This window comes from Gopherus flavomarginatus, chromosome 1 (genome assembly GCF_025201925.1).
Source record: "Gopherus flavomarginatus isolate rGopFla2 chromosome 1, rGopFla2.mat.asm, whole genome shotgun sequence".
Lineage (NCBI taxonomy): Eukaryota > Metazoa > Chordata > Testudines > Testudinidae > Gopherus > Gopherus flavomarginatus.
In genome coordinates this window covers 90,382,661-90,397,709 of record NC_066617.1, presented here as the reverse complement: position 1 = coordinate 90,397,709, position 15,049 = coordinate 90,382,661, and the positions used below count along the sequence as shown (strand labels likewise).

The 15,049-nt window shown below is 42.5% G+C and overlaps 1 protein-coding gene and 1 non-coding gene across 3 annotated transcripts; both read right to left on the bottom strand.

The window, feature by feature from the left end:
• Positions 1-634: 634 nt before the first annotated feature.
• Positions 635-10,101, bottom strand: SLC25A3 (solute carrier family 25 member 3). Of its 2 annotated transcripts, none has more exons than XM_050935746.1 (8): positions 9,982-10,101; positions 9,671-9,824; positions 6,159-6,283; positions 3,208-3,387; positions 2,880-3,061; positions 1,894-2,066; positions 1,065-1,175; positions 635-989 (listed from the first exon to the last, which is right to left on the bottom strand). In XM_050935746.1, exons 2-8 carry the CDS (start codon positions 9,816-9,818, stop codon positions 829-831), a joined length of 1,080 nt encoding a protein of 359 aa, XP_050791703.1. In that variant the 5' UTR covers positions 9,819-9,824; positions 9,982-10,101; the 3' UTR covers positions 635-828. The 2 variants fall into 2 exon arrangements, with proteins under 2 accessions (XP_050791703.1, XP_050791697.1); XM_050935740.1 differs by lacking the exon at positions 6,159-6,283 and adding an exon at positions 5,869-5,993 and having other exon boundaries at positions 9,982-10,098.
• LOC127043378 (small nucleolar RNA SNORA53) lies at positions 2,399-2,641 on the bottom strand. Its single transcript, XR_007772238.1, has one exon. It is a non-coding gene; the product is annotated as a small nucleolar RNA SNORA53 (small nucleolar RNA).
• Positions 10,102-15,049: the final 4,948 nt, after the last annotated feature.

Below are 15,049 nucleotides of genomic sequence, written 5' to 3'. Positions count from 1 at the left end.
AGTGGCAGCAACAGCAGAGGATGATGACACTGGCCTATGACTAAGACACCCTCCTTAACTCCCCCCCATTGAATTTGCAGCTGGGTGGGTTGAAAGAGAAGAGTGCTCCTTACTAAAGTTGGGAATCACTGAAATAGGTGGTTGTGAGAGTCCACACATGAATTGTGCACCATTCCAAAAGCAGAATCTGGTCAACAAGCCAGCAGAAGTTAACTGGGCTGCTACAAGTGGCTGATGACACTATGGCAATGAAGAGGTGGCCTCTATGCTGCACTTCCTTGGCTGCCATTTCAGTCAGAACTGCTGGATGCTCAAAGCTATGGTGTCTTCCTTCAGATCGCTATAAATTATGGGACAGTCTCTTGAAATCAGTTAGCAGCCCCCATGTCACGAGAAAGCAAAATTCAAGTTTATGCCACCTTTGTATCATAACAGCATTTGTGCTCAGACATTGCTAGTGACATGGTGCTTACCACTTCCTTCAAGATCTGAGAGAGACTCTTAGAGACCTTTATGAGATGCCAGTTCTTGCATTTCGAGAGCTAAGCTTTTGGCTCACTTAAGATTCAAGGTATAATATTTGCTCTTGCAAAAAGTTTTAAATTTACATGTATGATACCAAAATGAAACACACTTATCACTCTAGTTCCCATTTATTTAAACAGATGACAACAGAAGTTTTTGAACCCTCACTGGGGTAAGGACACAACCAATAATTGCATCAGATACATAATTTTAGTCTCCTGCATGGTCAAATATATAAAAAAGTTTAATGAGCTAAGTTTCTCATTAATGCTGGTCAACCAGAAAAGTCAGTCCATGATTTGTCTATTCAGTTAGAGCAAGCTTCTTCTTTAGGGATTCTGGCATTTCAGGTGGTGGTGGACGAGGAAGTCTGAAGTAAACCTTAACAGAATCGTAGATGAACCACTGTAGTGCAGTCAGAGTACCAATCATAATAATACGGGCAAACAGACCCTTCCATACCCCTGTTGAGTAAAGCACAAGCATTAGCAACTGGGAGAGATTACTATATAGTAAAGTGAACATGAGTTTTAAGTTACCTCTGAATCCAAGCCTCACTAGAACCTGTGAAGCCGAACTGCCCTTTTCCTTGTTCAGCACAGACACCACAGAGTCAGCAGGATGAGAAACAATGGCACAGAAAACACCAGCTGAAAGAAATTTACCAATACAGTATTTAGTGTTTGCTGTAGTACCAAAGGAACTTCTATTAGCACAAATGCTGTTAAGGAAAACAGTGCCACATTTATGTGCAACTTAGTAGCCATGTAGCAGGGAGAAGGTGGTTGCCATAGCTCTTAAATCCTACCAGAGCTGAGTCTGCTCTTGCATGGCTTAGGAGCACTGGACTGCAGTCATATGCAAGCCTCACCTCTTGTGATAACCTCTACCTTATCCCAACAGTGGGACTCTGTGCAGATGATCCCCTAACTGGGCAGCCCTGTGCAATACTGCTCTGCTTCTGTGAATCTTCTCTGTAGTGCAGATATGGAGTGTCATTCTGACAACTTTAATGGAGTCAATTATGTAGTCACTTCCTTCGCTGTGCTCAGCTAGTGCTCCTTCTGCCAAAACCTGCACCTCTTTCAGCTTCGGAGCCACAAAGTACATGATTGCACTTTACATAAGGAGCAATGTTCATGGTCTTTCATAATTCAGTTAAGAGTCAATAAAACCAAGACAATTTTTCATTCAGCTACTCATTCTTTTCAAAAATTTCAAAAGCTTTGTAATTTTTCCCTACCTAATCTCATTAAGAGTATCTGAGTCCCTATATTCGGTTACATAGTTTCTGGAATCACTGTAGTAAAAACCCAGGACATAAGTTTCTTCATACTTGGAAGAATCAGCATTCAAAGGCTTCCTTACCAATATAGCCAGCTATAAATGTGACAACCAATTGTTCTGGCTTGGAACATTCACTCCGGGGCTTGGGAACGACATACTTGTAAAGAGCTTCAACTGTACGTTCAAAGCAGGCAAATTTCATCATTGTGTATGGAATCTGTCTCATCCATAAAGGAACAACGCCTTTGTAGAACCTTAAAAGTGGAGAGAGTAAAAATTGTAGCAAATACTAGCCTACTTTGGAGTGCAATTCTACTTGGAAAAGCAACTAGACAGCACTGAAGCTGTTTCAATTTACTATCTCAGCGGCCTGTATATCTAAGTTGTTAGATTTCCTAACTGTAAAAATAAGCAAACTGCCAGACCTGCAAAGTGAAGCAGTGTTTTTGGCTTGTGCCATCTACTGACAGAATTTAAACAATTGTACAGGCTCAAGTGTTTATCAGAAAGATAAGCAGCTATAACAGGAAGGAGAAAAATTAAGGTGGACATTTTGTAATCATTTCCCTGTAAGTGCAAGTTAACTCATGTCTGCATACCAGCCAAGTCCTGATAGTGAGAAATGACATGTAGATCTACAGCCACTGATATCAGAACATAAAAGGCAAATGTGCAGGTATAATACTCTCACATGCCAATGACTCAAGCATCTTTGACTGTACAACAAAAAGTTGCTGAATATCAGTTGACTGGAACTACCAGAAACTAAAGTTTACAAGCAGAACTCAGCACAAAAGATATCCACAAAGATGGATCTAAGGAGCATGTTGATTACATTAATCAGGCTGGTTTGCAATGTAATGGTTTCCTGATATTCCATTTTGATATACAGAATCTTCAATGTACCCTTCACTACTTGTATACAATATGACAAGGTAGAAAGCATCAAAGATTTTACTTAATGCTATAGCCACTATTAAGGTTAAACAGAAGAATTATTTTCCTTCACTAATAAGGATCAAGAACTTCTTATATTCCAGCAAAGAGAAACGGATACCAATACTTACGCCCATACACCTTCTTCTGCAAACATTTTTGGAGCAGCTTGTCTCAAGGTGTTAGCATACCCAGGCTGTGTCTGAATGCGAACCTTTGCAGCTTCCATTGGAGCTAGAGCAATATCAGCAAAAAACTCCGCACTGGCAGAGGCAGCCAAGTATAGTGATGTACGCCACAAATATGCATTCTCCTGAAATGCAAATGGAGCCAAAGATTTTATACTGAAGTATTCTTTCAAACTGAATTCAGTATTTCCATTCGACAGTAAAGCAAATAAGCCACACAAATATGCAACATACAAACTGGATTTCAAAAAAAGCGGTAGACAAAGCTTACCTCTCCTAGTAGGTTGCCATATAGGACTTTGAACACTTCATAAAAACCAAATTTGCAGAGCCCTTGCATAGAATATCCAAAGAAAGTTGGAGCCCATCCCTTAGCCAGACCACGAAAGCCATCTTCTTTAACTGTAACTGAGAATCCATTGAAGATGCTTTTGTATTTTTGTGGGTCCACCTAAACAAATCGGAAAGTTAGTTACATGGTACAGGCAGTAGGATCTCTCACACAAACCCATCAGCAGTAAGCTTTCTACCCTCTTCCCATAGCACCATGATATAGATTTCTACAGTAAGTTACCGTTACTTATAATCTTAATGGTCATTAACTAGTCTTAATTATTAGGCTTGCTGCTGTCAGCTGAAATTCATAGTCTTCAGATACTGACATGAGAAATTATGCTTATTCCAGTTATTTTTACTGTTTGTTCTGCATATGTATAGTCTCAGATGTGGCTCTTTGACTACATTAGGAATTTCACTGGGTAGCTTTCCACACAACCATTCATGTGTGTGAACATTTATACTGGCGTAACTGCTTATTTCAGTTCCCTCAACTAGAATAAGCAGTTACGTCAGTATAACCATGTCCACACTTGAAGGGTTATGCCAGAATAGCAATGTCAGTTAAGGATATGATTTTATTGGACATGGCTATGCTGGTATAAAATTTAATTGTAGACTGAGCCTTAAAGCTCACCTCACCATTTGCTAAGCAACAGAAGTAGTATTCTTCAGTTACTAGGTTTTTTTTGAAACTACAAATCTTAGGTCTAACTTGTTGCTCACCTCACTATGGAGGTATCAAGGTCTCACCTTCCCTCTGTCTTATTTCCTGTTCCTATTTTTACTTCTATATACCCAGAATTGCAGAAGATGTAAATTTTGTACTGTGAAAATATGTTTGAGTGATATTTCAGTAATAATCCAGTATTCAATTCAGTAACGTTCTGAGAGCTAGTCTAGCTTTTTAATGTTGTAAATAACTAAAGGAAGCCAATCAATTTAATACTACTGCTACATCAGATTGATAAAGATTTAGAGGAAGTCTCACTATCTCTTGCTTTTGTGCACTTAACACTTGACAGTTTCTCTTATTTGAGACTCATGGCAATATGAAAGAAGGAAAATGCCATACAAAGCCACAGTAACTGATAGGGATGACTACAGGGCAAGTGGAGCACAGATCTCATATTGACTGTCCCTTTAGTATACAAGTTAATAACTCAGAAGTGTCAAGCATATCTATTTAGTTACTTTAAAATTCAGGATCTGATGCCTCTTTAGAGCCTGTTTTATGGAAGTGATTTCAGAGTACAATGTTACAGAAGTGTTGTTACCTGCATACTTTATAAATGACTATTCCTCTATTTAGAGTAGAAGTTTACTTTAAGTAAAACATTTAAAGCGAATTGCAGGTTTTACTTGGTAAAACATGAATCTTTACTTGAGTCCAGTGGTTTCAACCCAAACCATTTACATGAGCTTATGATGCCTTCACCTGAAGCACAACTAGCATTCAGTCAAATGCATTAAGTTCACCGTATCTTTCATAATGGGATCACAACTTCCCAAAACAGTACACCAGCTTCCAGCCTTAAAGGAGGTTTAGAGATCTCTGAATGACATGCAGTTCTAAATGAAAGGATATCAGGACTGGTACAAAGTTCACATCCATTTCTCCCAGTCTCAGGTTACTGTGTGAGGTGAGCAATGTTTCTAGAGCTAGCAGACATCTAGTGGTGATAGAACTGAAAGCCAGTGAATTTCTAGCAATTTAGAGATGCGCTTTAATCTACCTCGTTCTTGGAACATAAGCCTTTGGCCGAACAGCCACTTAGTGGTGCCATTAATCAATGAATGTGCAACAGATTCTTATTTTTGTGTAAATAATTTAAACATTCAAATTGAATAGGCATTCAGTCTCCTCAAGTCTACTTAATCATGTTTTACCATTTGACTGCTGGCCTATACCACACTTTTCCTATAGTCACTGATAGCTAACCATGCAAGCATTAATTTAATATTGTAACACAAGTAATTGCAAGTTTTAGTATCATTTTAACGTAAGTGTTGGCTTCCAATTGCTATGCATTTTCCATTTGTTCATAAGGCTCTAATTAAAAACTCAATCCAGAGTCCATGCACAGAGGTTCTCTATATTAATTTTCATTTCTCTTATATATGCACATCATGCATCTCATACTCTGAAGGTAATTTCCCCCTACTTCCAGAATGCTAAGAAACAGGTATTAGTCCAATGCCCCCCACAGAAGTGTGACCAAAAACTAGCAAAACAAGGTACTTAAGACAATTGGTGGCAAACTTTGCCATGAGTTACTCAAAAGCATGTTTCTCAACTGTAATTGAGATTTCAGCCTTGATTTGTTTTAGCCAAAGTGGTTAAAAGTTCTCTATTCACCTATGCTGTCATTCATCTGCATCACAAGGATGCAAAGTTTTTTATTAGTCCAAATGGATGTTCATGTAATCCAAAAAGAACATTAAAGCTTGATTATTTCCTCTTTCCACCAAGCACTAGTGTGAAGGTATTACACTATACCCATTGTAAAACTCATGTGACATACAGCCTCTGGACTAAATATGAAAATAGATTAAATTAAAGAAGCTTTTGAGTTTGTTTTATTCAGATACAAACCTGGATACGACATTTCACTAAATCCAGAGGTACGACTGCAGTGTGTGTCAGGCCACAACTTAGGACCCCACCAAAACCACAGAGAGCATAAAACTTGAGCGAGCCATATTCACAACTGTATTCCTCTGTAGCAAAACAAAGACACCATGCTTTTATATAAGCCCCATGCACAGCTGGAGAACATCTTGCATGACAGATAACTTACTCCTCCAGCTTCTGTTAGCAGACATTTATCACACTTCATAACCATGCTTTATGAGTTTTCACCACATTCAACATGCAAAACAAACCTGAATTCTGCATTTAACCAGGTCTAGGGGAACCAATGCTGTATGTGTTGTACCACAGCTAATAATCCCACCAAGGCCACAAAGGAGAAAGAATCTGCCTGAGCCATATGCACAGCTATAGTCCTCTGTTTAATCAGAAAGAAAAGCATTAAAGTTTGTACACTTAGCTGTACAAGTCTGAAGAAGACTTAGTATTTCATGTTTAAAATCCATTTCCAATAATCCTCAGGCATATTAGATAGAAATCATGGGCAATCACTTCAATCTCTCGATACAGATACTAGCTAGTTAATGGGTTGCTCAAATACTATGGCACTGGCTCCTGGCTTCACTCCTAATTTTCTGGACAAAATAAAGAGCAGCTAGGTTGAGTTCCAGGCCTACCAACTTGAAAGTGTCCATTCACATTCTCATTTGTCAATGTTTTCACTGAGTGAGCTTTTCCTTTTAATGAAATATTGAGCCAACTATTTATGTTTTTAATTTAGTGGAGCACCTCAGTCTTTACATTTGACTTTTATTTAGGTGCAAGCACAAATTTAACACAGATCGAAGAAAGCCATTTGAAGAGATAGAAAGTGCAACAGTTAGGACTCTAGTCTGCACAACGCTGTACTGGTCATTAGACCAGGTAAGTCGAATCAGTGCAGCTTTGGTAAGGACACTTACATAAGCATGATTAAACATATGTACGAGAACCAATATACATGAAGTCACACTGGTTTAACACAATACCTCTAGTTCAGTGGTCTCCAACCTTTTTACACACAAAATCACTTTTGAATTTAAGTGCAACCCAGGATCTACCCTACCCCAGGATCTACCCAGAGGCTCTGCCCCACTCACTCCACCTCCCCCACCCCCAACCCAATCGCTTGCTCTCCTCAACTCTCACTGGGCTCAGGGCTGGGTTGTGGGATGAGGTGTGGGTCTGGGTTGGAGCCATGGGGTTTGAAGTATGGGAGGGGGTCCTGGGCTGGGGCAGAGGTATGGGGTGCAGGAAGAGGTGAGGCGTGCAAGCTCTGGGAGGGAGTTATGGTGCAGAAGGGGGCTCTGAGCTGGGGCAGGGGTTCAGGTTGCAGGAGGAGTTATGGAGGGCTGACTCCAGGAGGGAGCTCTGGGCTGGGATCCCACCAGGCAGCACTTACCTCAGGCAGCTCCTGGTCAGCAGCACAGCAGGGCTGAGACAGGCTTTCTGCCTGCCCCAGCCTCACATCACTCCACGAAGCAGGCATCTCACCTCTATGGCCCTCCCTGCAGGGACTGCCTCTGAAGCTCCCATTGGCCATAGTTCCCCATTCCCGGAAAATGGGAGCTGCGGGGGCAGTCCCTGCCAGGAGGAACAGCATGAGGCACCACAAGCACACCCTCTCCCCTAGCTTCGCCCTCCAAGGGGCCACAGGGACAGAAATACACAAAGTAGTCTTAAATCCAAAAGTTACACTTTCAGAGTCTTATTCTGAGATGTTTCCTTCACATGAAGCCATACTTGAAGTTCATTAAGTATTTTCACCTTTGTTACTGTATAATAAAATTATTCAGCATAGAGACAATGACAAGTGTTACATTTCTTCAGTTTACTTGGATGTGAAGAACCAGAGACAGTATCAAGTGGCATCCAAACAAAAGAAAGATGAATTTTTAACCTAACCTAAATAGAATAAAGCAAATAACTTAAAGGACAACTTTCCAGAAGAATACTGTTGCCAATACCACCTCCTCAAGAACAGGTAAGTACAGTTTCTCAGGAATAATCCAGAGTCTTAGTTAGAACAAAGTCAAAGGTACACTAGTTACATTCTCAGGAACCAAATAAGCCTCTGTGAAATGATAATAGGACAGAATTGATAAGCCAGTACTAATATAAGGCATATTCTACAAAAGTCATGTACTTCACTCTTAAGAATAGTCTTGACAGAGAAAGCATGATCTTATGCTAGGTGCACTTGACTAACATCAAGACTAATGGATTCTGCTCCCAGTGTGTCTGTGTGCAGCCTTGGGAAAGCCACTGTTACTTATGCAGCTCAATTACATATCTATAAAGTGGTAGTTACACTTTTCTACATCCTGGAATATAAATTAGTATGTGAGGTGCTCAGTTGAAAAGCCTGTATTTATCCCTCTATGGCATTCTTAGTCTCTTTGCAGCCATTAATGTCTGCAGCCAAGAAGGGAGAAAAGTAAATAAAGTAGGAGACCAGCTTCTCTTTAAGAAAAGATGTCTTCATTTTATATACTAAAGCCCAGCGTTTTTTAAATGGGAAACAGAGTGGTTGAGAGGCTAGAGCAGCAAGCCACAAATCAGGAGACCTGGGTTCTATTTCCAGCTCAGCTACTGGCCTGCCAAGTGTTCTTGGACAAATCACCTCACCTCTGACTTAGTTTCCCAGTCTATAAAATGGAGACAGTGATATAAACCTCCTTTGTAAAGAGGACGGAGATCTAATTAAGAAAAAAGTGCTGATATTAACCAGAAACTTTCCTTGATATAAGAATGTGATTTTTAATTACTATTGTTACACACACAAGATTATGGTCATGACATGATAGAAATTTTTCATTTGCCACACTGCAGAGTTTGACAGCACTTTATCTATAGGAAGATACCTTTATATTGATTTCTTAAAAAAGAAAAAAGCATGAATGAGACACATTGAAAATTTGGCTAGGATATTCAGAGAGAAGGGTGGTACTTTGACTAATGGATGAAGTTGTCCAGATTTCCAGTTTCCATCCAATTATTTTTAAACATTTACAGATTTTGTAATTCCTTCAAATGGAGTTCACAATACAGAAAAAAATTCCAAGCCATTCAGGATTTTCAATACATGCCAGATCTATTCCCTTTATTAAAGGGAAGAGGAAGATCTTGCTAAAAGCTCTGGTGGGGACCATACGAGATTTACTTTTTACAGGGAACATGCCCTTGCTCTAAGACATGGATGGTGAGTACAGATGGTGATGTGTGCCAGGAAAATACCCAGAGGAAGGAACAGGTGACTGGCAGCCCTTGTAGTCTTTACCAGCGCTTTCCCAGGTGGCTGTGAACCAGCCGCAGCAACACTGCCCTGTGCCCCAGCACAGCTTTCAGGGGCTCACGCACTGGAGAAGATGGCAGCTCTGGCTCTCCCAGAAGCGGGGGGACACAGGCCTGCGGCCTGGCCGCACCAAGGTTACAGCGGTAGAGCCAGGCCCGGGGCGCCCCGGCCGTGACGCGCTAGGGGTGATCGTGAGCTACCCGGGCGCGGGGCAATCGGACCCGGAGCACCTGGGACCCGCCACAAGCCGGGAAGGAGCCGAGACTGGGCGCGTCTCCCCCGCCCCGTGCCCTTCCTTGCCCTCCAAACAGCACCGGAGGCCCGCTGGAGGCGGCCCCTCCCCAGCCAGGCCGACGTGCAGAGTGAGGGCGGTCCCCAGCCCCAAGCTCCGGCGGGCAGACCTCGTCCCACCCCCACGACTGAGGGACTCGGGACGGCGGCAGCGGCCTCCCTTCCAGCTGCTCCATTTACCTTCCGCGACAGCGGCGGCCGCTAGGCTCCTCCTGGGGCTGGGCGGCTCGGCGGGGTCCGGGCGCTTCCTCACGCCGTCCTGGAGCAGCTGCAGCTGGGGCGCGTGGAATGGATTGAGGCGGGCGAGCGGCGCGACGGACGAGAACATGGCGGCCTGGGGGGGAGAGGCGGACACGGAGCGGGAGTTAGCGGGGGCCGCGCGCTCGCAGGGGCACAGGCCGCAGCCCCGCAGCCAGCAGGACCCAGAAGCCCAGTCCCGCGCGCTCCGGGGAAGAGCACGCGCCGGCTCGGCCCAGCTCACTGACACTCACCCTCTAAAATGGCGGCGGCGCCAGCTCCAAATTCCGCTGCTCCACCGGCAGCTCCGCTCAGAGACTGACTATCGACCCTGCTCAATGACTTTGTCCTTCTCCGGCGCAGGGGGCGGGGCAGCCGGCCAACAAGCGGCGATGTGATTGGCGGAGAAGCTCCGCGGACAGGCGTCACCACGTTGACGTCCTCAAAAAAACAACAACCCCCGTCTTCTCACGCGTGCGCACTCCCGGCCCGGCCGGGAGGGGCAGAGCGAGTGATTGACTTTCCTCGGACCATTGAGGCCTTGGCACGAGCCCAGAGTGTTGCGTGCGCGGGGCTGCTGGCGTCAATGGGAGCGGAAAGGAGAGTGCCCTGGCCCTGGTCCACTTCTGTGTCTACACGGGCGACATTTTCCTGGTGGTTTTAAAGCCATCGTGGCGCGGGCTCTAACGGGCCGTTCCTGCGGCCTTGGCCAGTTGTGACTTCCGTGTAGTTGGGCCAGATGTAGAACCAGGCAGAAAATGCCCCGCCCCTGCCGATTAGCCAGACTGGTAAGGCCGGTGCAAGGTACCCCAGTAAAAATGTATCTGATTGTTAGCTCCAGTGTCTGCCCCACAGAAGCCCGTCTGGCCAGGCCATCCAGTCCACTCATCTTGAGTATGGAGAAAACCTAGGACCTTGCTACCTTGTATACCTCTGGACTGGACAGCCCCTGATTTAGGAAATGTTGAGTTTATCATCGCTTTTGTGTTGTAACAATGTAATCATGCCCAATGTGTTTACTAAGGCTGCCAGAAATAAGTTGCAAAGAAATTTCTCTGTTATTTGAAGTGTGCGAGTGTTCTTGGGAACCCCCAAAACTAGAGACTGAAGAGCCTAATACTTGGAGCACCACAGTATTCATCGCCAAGGTTGTGATAAATCTATCACGGTACCAGATAGCTACAGGCTGCCGTACTGTAGTGCACTCACAGCAATGACCTGTAATGGGATCAGTTACAATATCTGTTATGCATTCCCCTTCCCTGTCATCTTTTATTGTCTGTTTCTATTATCCTCTCATATTTCTTTCTGTCCAGTTTATATTACTTCACTCTCTGGCCCTGTTTACACTAAGGGAAAAGAGCAATGCAAAAAAAAAAAAAAAAAAACACCAAACCCATAAGCTGAAACAACTTCATTTTGTGTCTACAGCACCTTGTATCAACATATAACTCAGACATTTTACAAGAGTCAATTGGAAGCAGTTGGTTCAGTGCCAAAACCAAGAGCCTAATTCTTCACTGCTTTGCACCTTGTGTGGTCATTTGCACCTGTGAAAAGTCAGTGTAAAATTAGAATTCTCCACTCACATATACTAGTGGTAGTATTTTACATCCACTTTGTATTCACTTTTGCACAGATGTAAATGACTACCTCAGGAACCAGTAGTGGAGAATCAGTTCCAATGTCTTTAGTTCATTTCAGGTCTGAAGCAATGCATTCTGCAGCTATTTCTGCCCACTGTAAACAGGAAGCTGGAAGCATTGCAGCTGCACAATTTCAGATTGTCCTCCTGATCTCCTTGCCCCATCAGATCTTTTGGTAAACCACGCTTATGTTGGAATAAGAGTATTCACATGAGAGGTTATACCAGTATAATTATATCTCTGTAACTTGGTAACATTTCCCCATATATACAAGACCTTATTCCAATGTCCAGAACATATCCCATGGATAAGAAAGAACTGTTAAATATTAGAGGCCAACTGAGGTGATTAAGAAAAGGTCACACCAAAAATGTTTTTTTATCACAAGGAAGCACTTTAGAGCTAACATTCTAGATTGGCTTTGGCACAGAAATCACAGTTATTGTGATTACAGAAAAATAGCTCATGGGCTTTAAATGAGATGCATTTCCAGCTTTTTATGGACCAAGTCTATGTAACCTATAATAAAATATATGCAAGTATCAGGAAAAAATGGATGAGACTGAGCTGGATTCCTTGACATATTGTACAGACTGAAAAATTCATAGTTAAAGCTTATAGAACACCAGCTTTGCAGCACAATTTACTGTTTGGTTCTATTAACAGAAGGTGGTGTTACATAAAGTAGGGAAAATATTCATATATCTACTGTGAACTAAATACACTGCAAGTTACTCAAACACTGAGAATTTCCTCCCATGTTTATTATTTTTTTGCCTCTACTGATAAATCTGTTTGGGATTTACTTTCTGTGTATGTAGCCAATTTGCAGGCCTCCTCATTCTTTATATATTTTATTAAAAACAAAAAGTAAATATCTATTATAACAGTTATAGGTATCATCCTGTTCAGCCTCAGCTAACCCTCACCTTCAAACTGGTGCACAATAGCAAGTACTGTAAATACCAAGGAGGAGCACAAGTACAGTTGTGTTTATTGTTATGTTTATTTTGCTAGGGGAATTCTCCAGGGAGGGTAGAAACAAAGGGTAAGGGAGGGGAATAAAGATACACAAATACAATTAAAAATGGTAGGCACTGAGTATCTGATCCTGACCCACTGAAATCAATAGGAGATATATCAGTGACTTTCATGGTTGCAAAATAGAGCTCTAAGAGAGAGTGAAAAATAACAGGTGGAGAAATGCATAAGAAAGAAAGGGCAGAGAAGGGTAAAACAGAAATTCAAGAGGAAAAAGATGAGAGACTGCAAAGAGAGACAGCCAAAGAGCAACTGTTAATGGTAACTACTGATACTGATTTACTTTAACATGCACATAATTTGTGCTGCTCACAAAAAAACTGGCCTTTTGTGTTCAAAATGCATCAGCCTGACATATTTGGTGACACCTTTCTTGCTCTCTGTCTGTCAGGTACAAAACTATGCCCGATGGTTGGTGAATCAGTTTTTTCAGACTTTTCTGCATTACAAATTTTATTTTTTTGGAAGCAATGTATTATAGCACAGTTTAGTTTTGCCGATATGGACAGACCAAACTTTTAACTTATGAAACAACATAGCAATACTGTAAAGACTTGGGCAATAGCCTGAATCTGCAACATCTTTTTAACAGCTTATCCTACCAATCCCAACCCCACCTCACCCCTAGTACAAACTGTTATAAACACAGTGGCCAGAAATGGTAACAGTTGTAGTACACAGACAAGTGTCACAGGAGGATGAAAGATAATTGCTAACCTTTCTTCTGAAAACTTCCAGCTGGTTTGATTTTAAATTAAATTTAATGTTAATTGCCTTAGAATCACAGTGTTGTTGTTTTCTGTATTTCTTTTGATTGGTGTAAATTTTTAGCTGTTACATTATCTGGAAATACTATTTTGCGGAGGTATGCTCCAACATGAGCCTTGTACTTCCATTAAAACCTTGCAGGTTTCTCCTGGAGAGTGGGCAGAAGGTAGGAGCATGTGTTTTAATTATTTATGCATACCCTATATATTTCTTAGGTTTTAGGAGCAGATAGCTTCTCCTTCCATTGTCAGGAGGGGGTATTGAGTTTTGAGGTATTTGAGCTGACCATTTGACTGCTTTAAGTGTGGATTTGGAAAGGCTGGTCACTGAATTTGAAAAATTTCTGTCTGTATCTGCATTAACTTTGTTTATTACAAAGGCATTCTGTCAAAATGTAGATACAGGAAAGGAGGACACAGGAACAGCTATAATGCAAGATTTAAAATAAGATTCTTCTTTCTATTTGCTATTCTTTGTTAAAATTCATATTCTGATGTTACCTTTCACTCTTCTTCCTCCTCCTTAAAGCAGTTGATTTTCAAACGACACCCCTCTCAAAGGATTTCTTGGTTGTTGACCAAAATAACTAAAATCATATGTACTAAAATTTGATTGTCTTCAGAGATGGCTTTTGTAGACCTTAAAACTCCAGTCCTGTATCTCATACCCCTACCCCAAGTTGAAATGTAAAGGGAAAATATCACCTATCATGTTGGGGGAGGAGGAGGGTGAGAGAGCAAGAGAATGTTTCTAGCCCTTGCAATGATAACCTTGAACATGCTAAACAGTACAAGCCTGGGTCACTGATTTCCCTTGAGAAGGTTATTCACAGTCTCCTCACAGTGACTCAGGGCTGTCCTTTGGGAACTGGAAAAAACATAGTAATAGGTCCCTTGGTTTTTGGGAAGACCTCATCTTAGTTCACAGCTGCAGGAGGCAGTGCCACCCAGACTACTGCTGGTGGTGGTAGTGCTGCCACAAACCCCCTGCCAATCGAGGCATGTCCTCTGCTGAGCAGCTATATGACCTCCAGCCACAAACAGGGGCCTTTCTATAGGATGAGAGGCAGCATGGTCTAACGGAATAAAAACAGGATTGGGAACAGGGAACTAATCCCAGTTCTAACACAAATCCCCACTGGAGCCTTTGTGAAATCACGTAGGTCAAACTTCTCAAGCAAGGGAGCCTAAAGTTAGGAGCCTGAATTCAAATATGCTGAGCACCCATGGTTCCTATAAGTAGGTCTGATCACACTGGCCAAAATTCCTGTACAGTTAGGGACAGGTGACAAAAATGTTCTTTTTAATCCATTCTCCTGACCTTGACAGAACTATGATGCTAAGACCCCATATCTGCTTCACACTGATGCATTGCAGAGGCTGCCTTGAGCCCTAGCAGTCACAGAGATGAGTGGGATATGGCTGGTGGAAATTCTAGCCATTTCTTGGTATGGAGTGGTTCACACATCAGCCATGCAAGCTGCTGCATTCGTGAGGGTGTAGTAACAGCAATGGCACACCTCTGTTGCCAATCTGCAGCAAGATCCTTTCATCTCACTGGGTCCCAGGGAACTTCCCAGTGTGCAGCCTGATTAACTCATAAGTGCCTTAACTTCAGGGCAAATTCAGACTGCATTGCCGGAGCAAGATGACGTGTAGGTGAACACCCAGCCAGAAAATGTGGTACTGTCAAGGCTATCTTGAGTGAACCAGATTGGGCAGGCTCCAGTGTGCTCCAAGTAAGGCAAGGTCAGCTGAAATAGAGCTGAATTCTGTGCATAGTTCAGTTCTGGCAGGGGGATAGCGTGTCATGCAATTCAAATTGTGAGGTTTAAAATACAGCAGGCTGTTTTGGTTCTCAGTACACG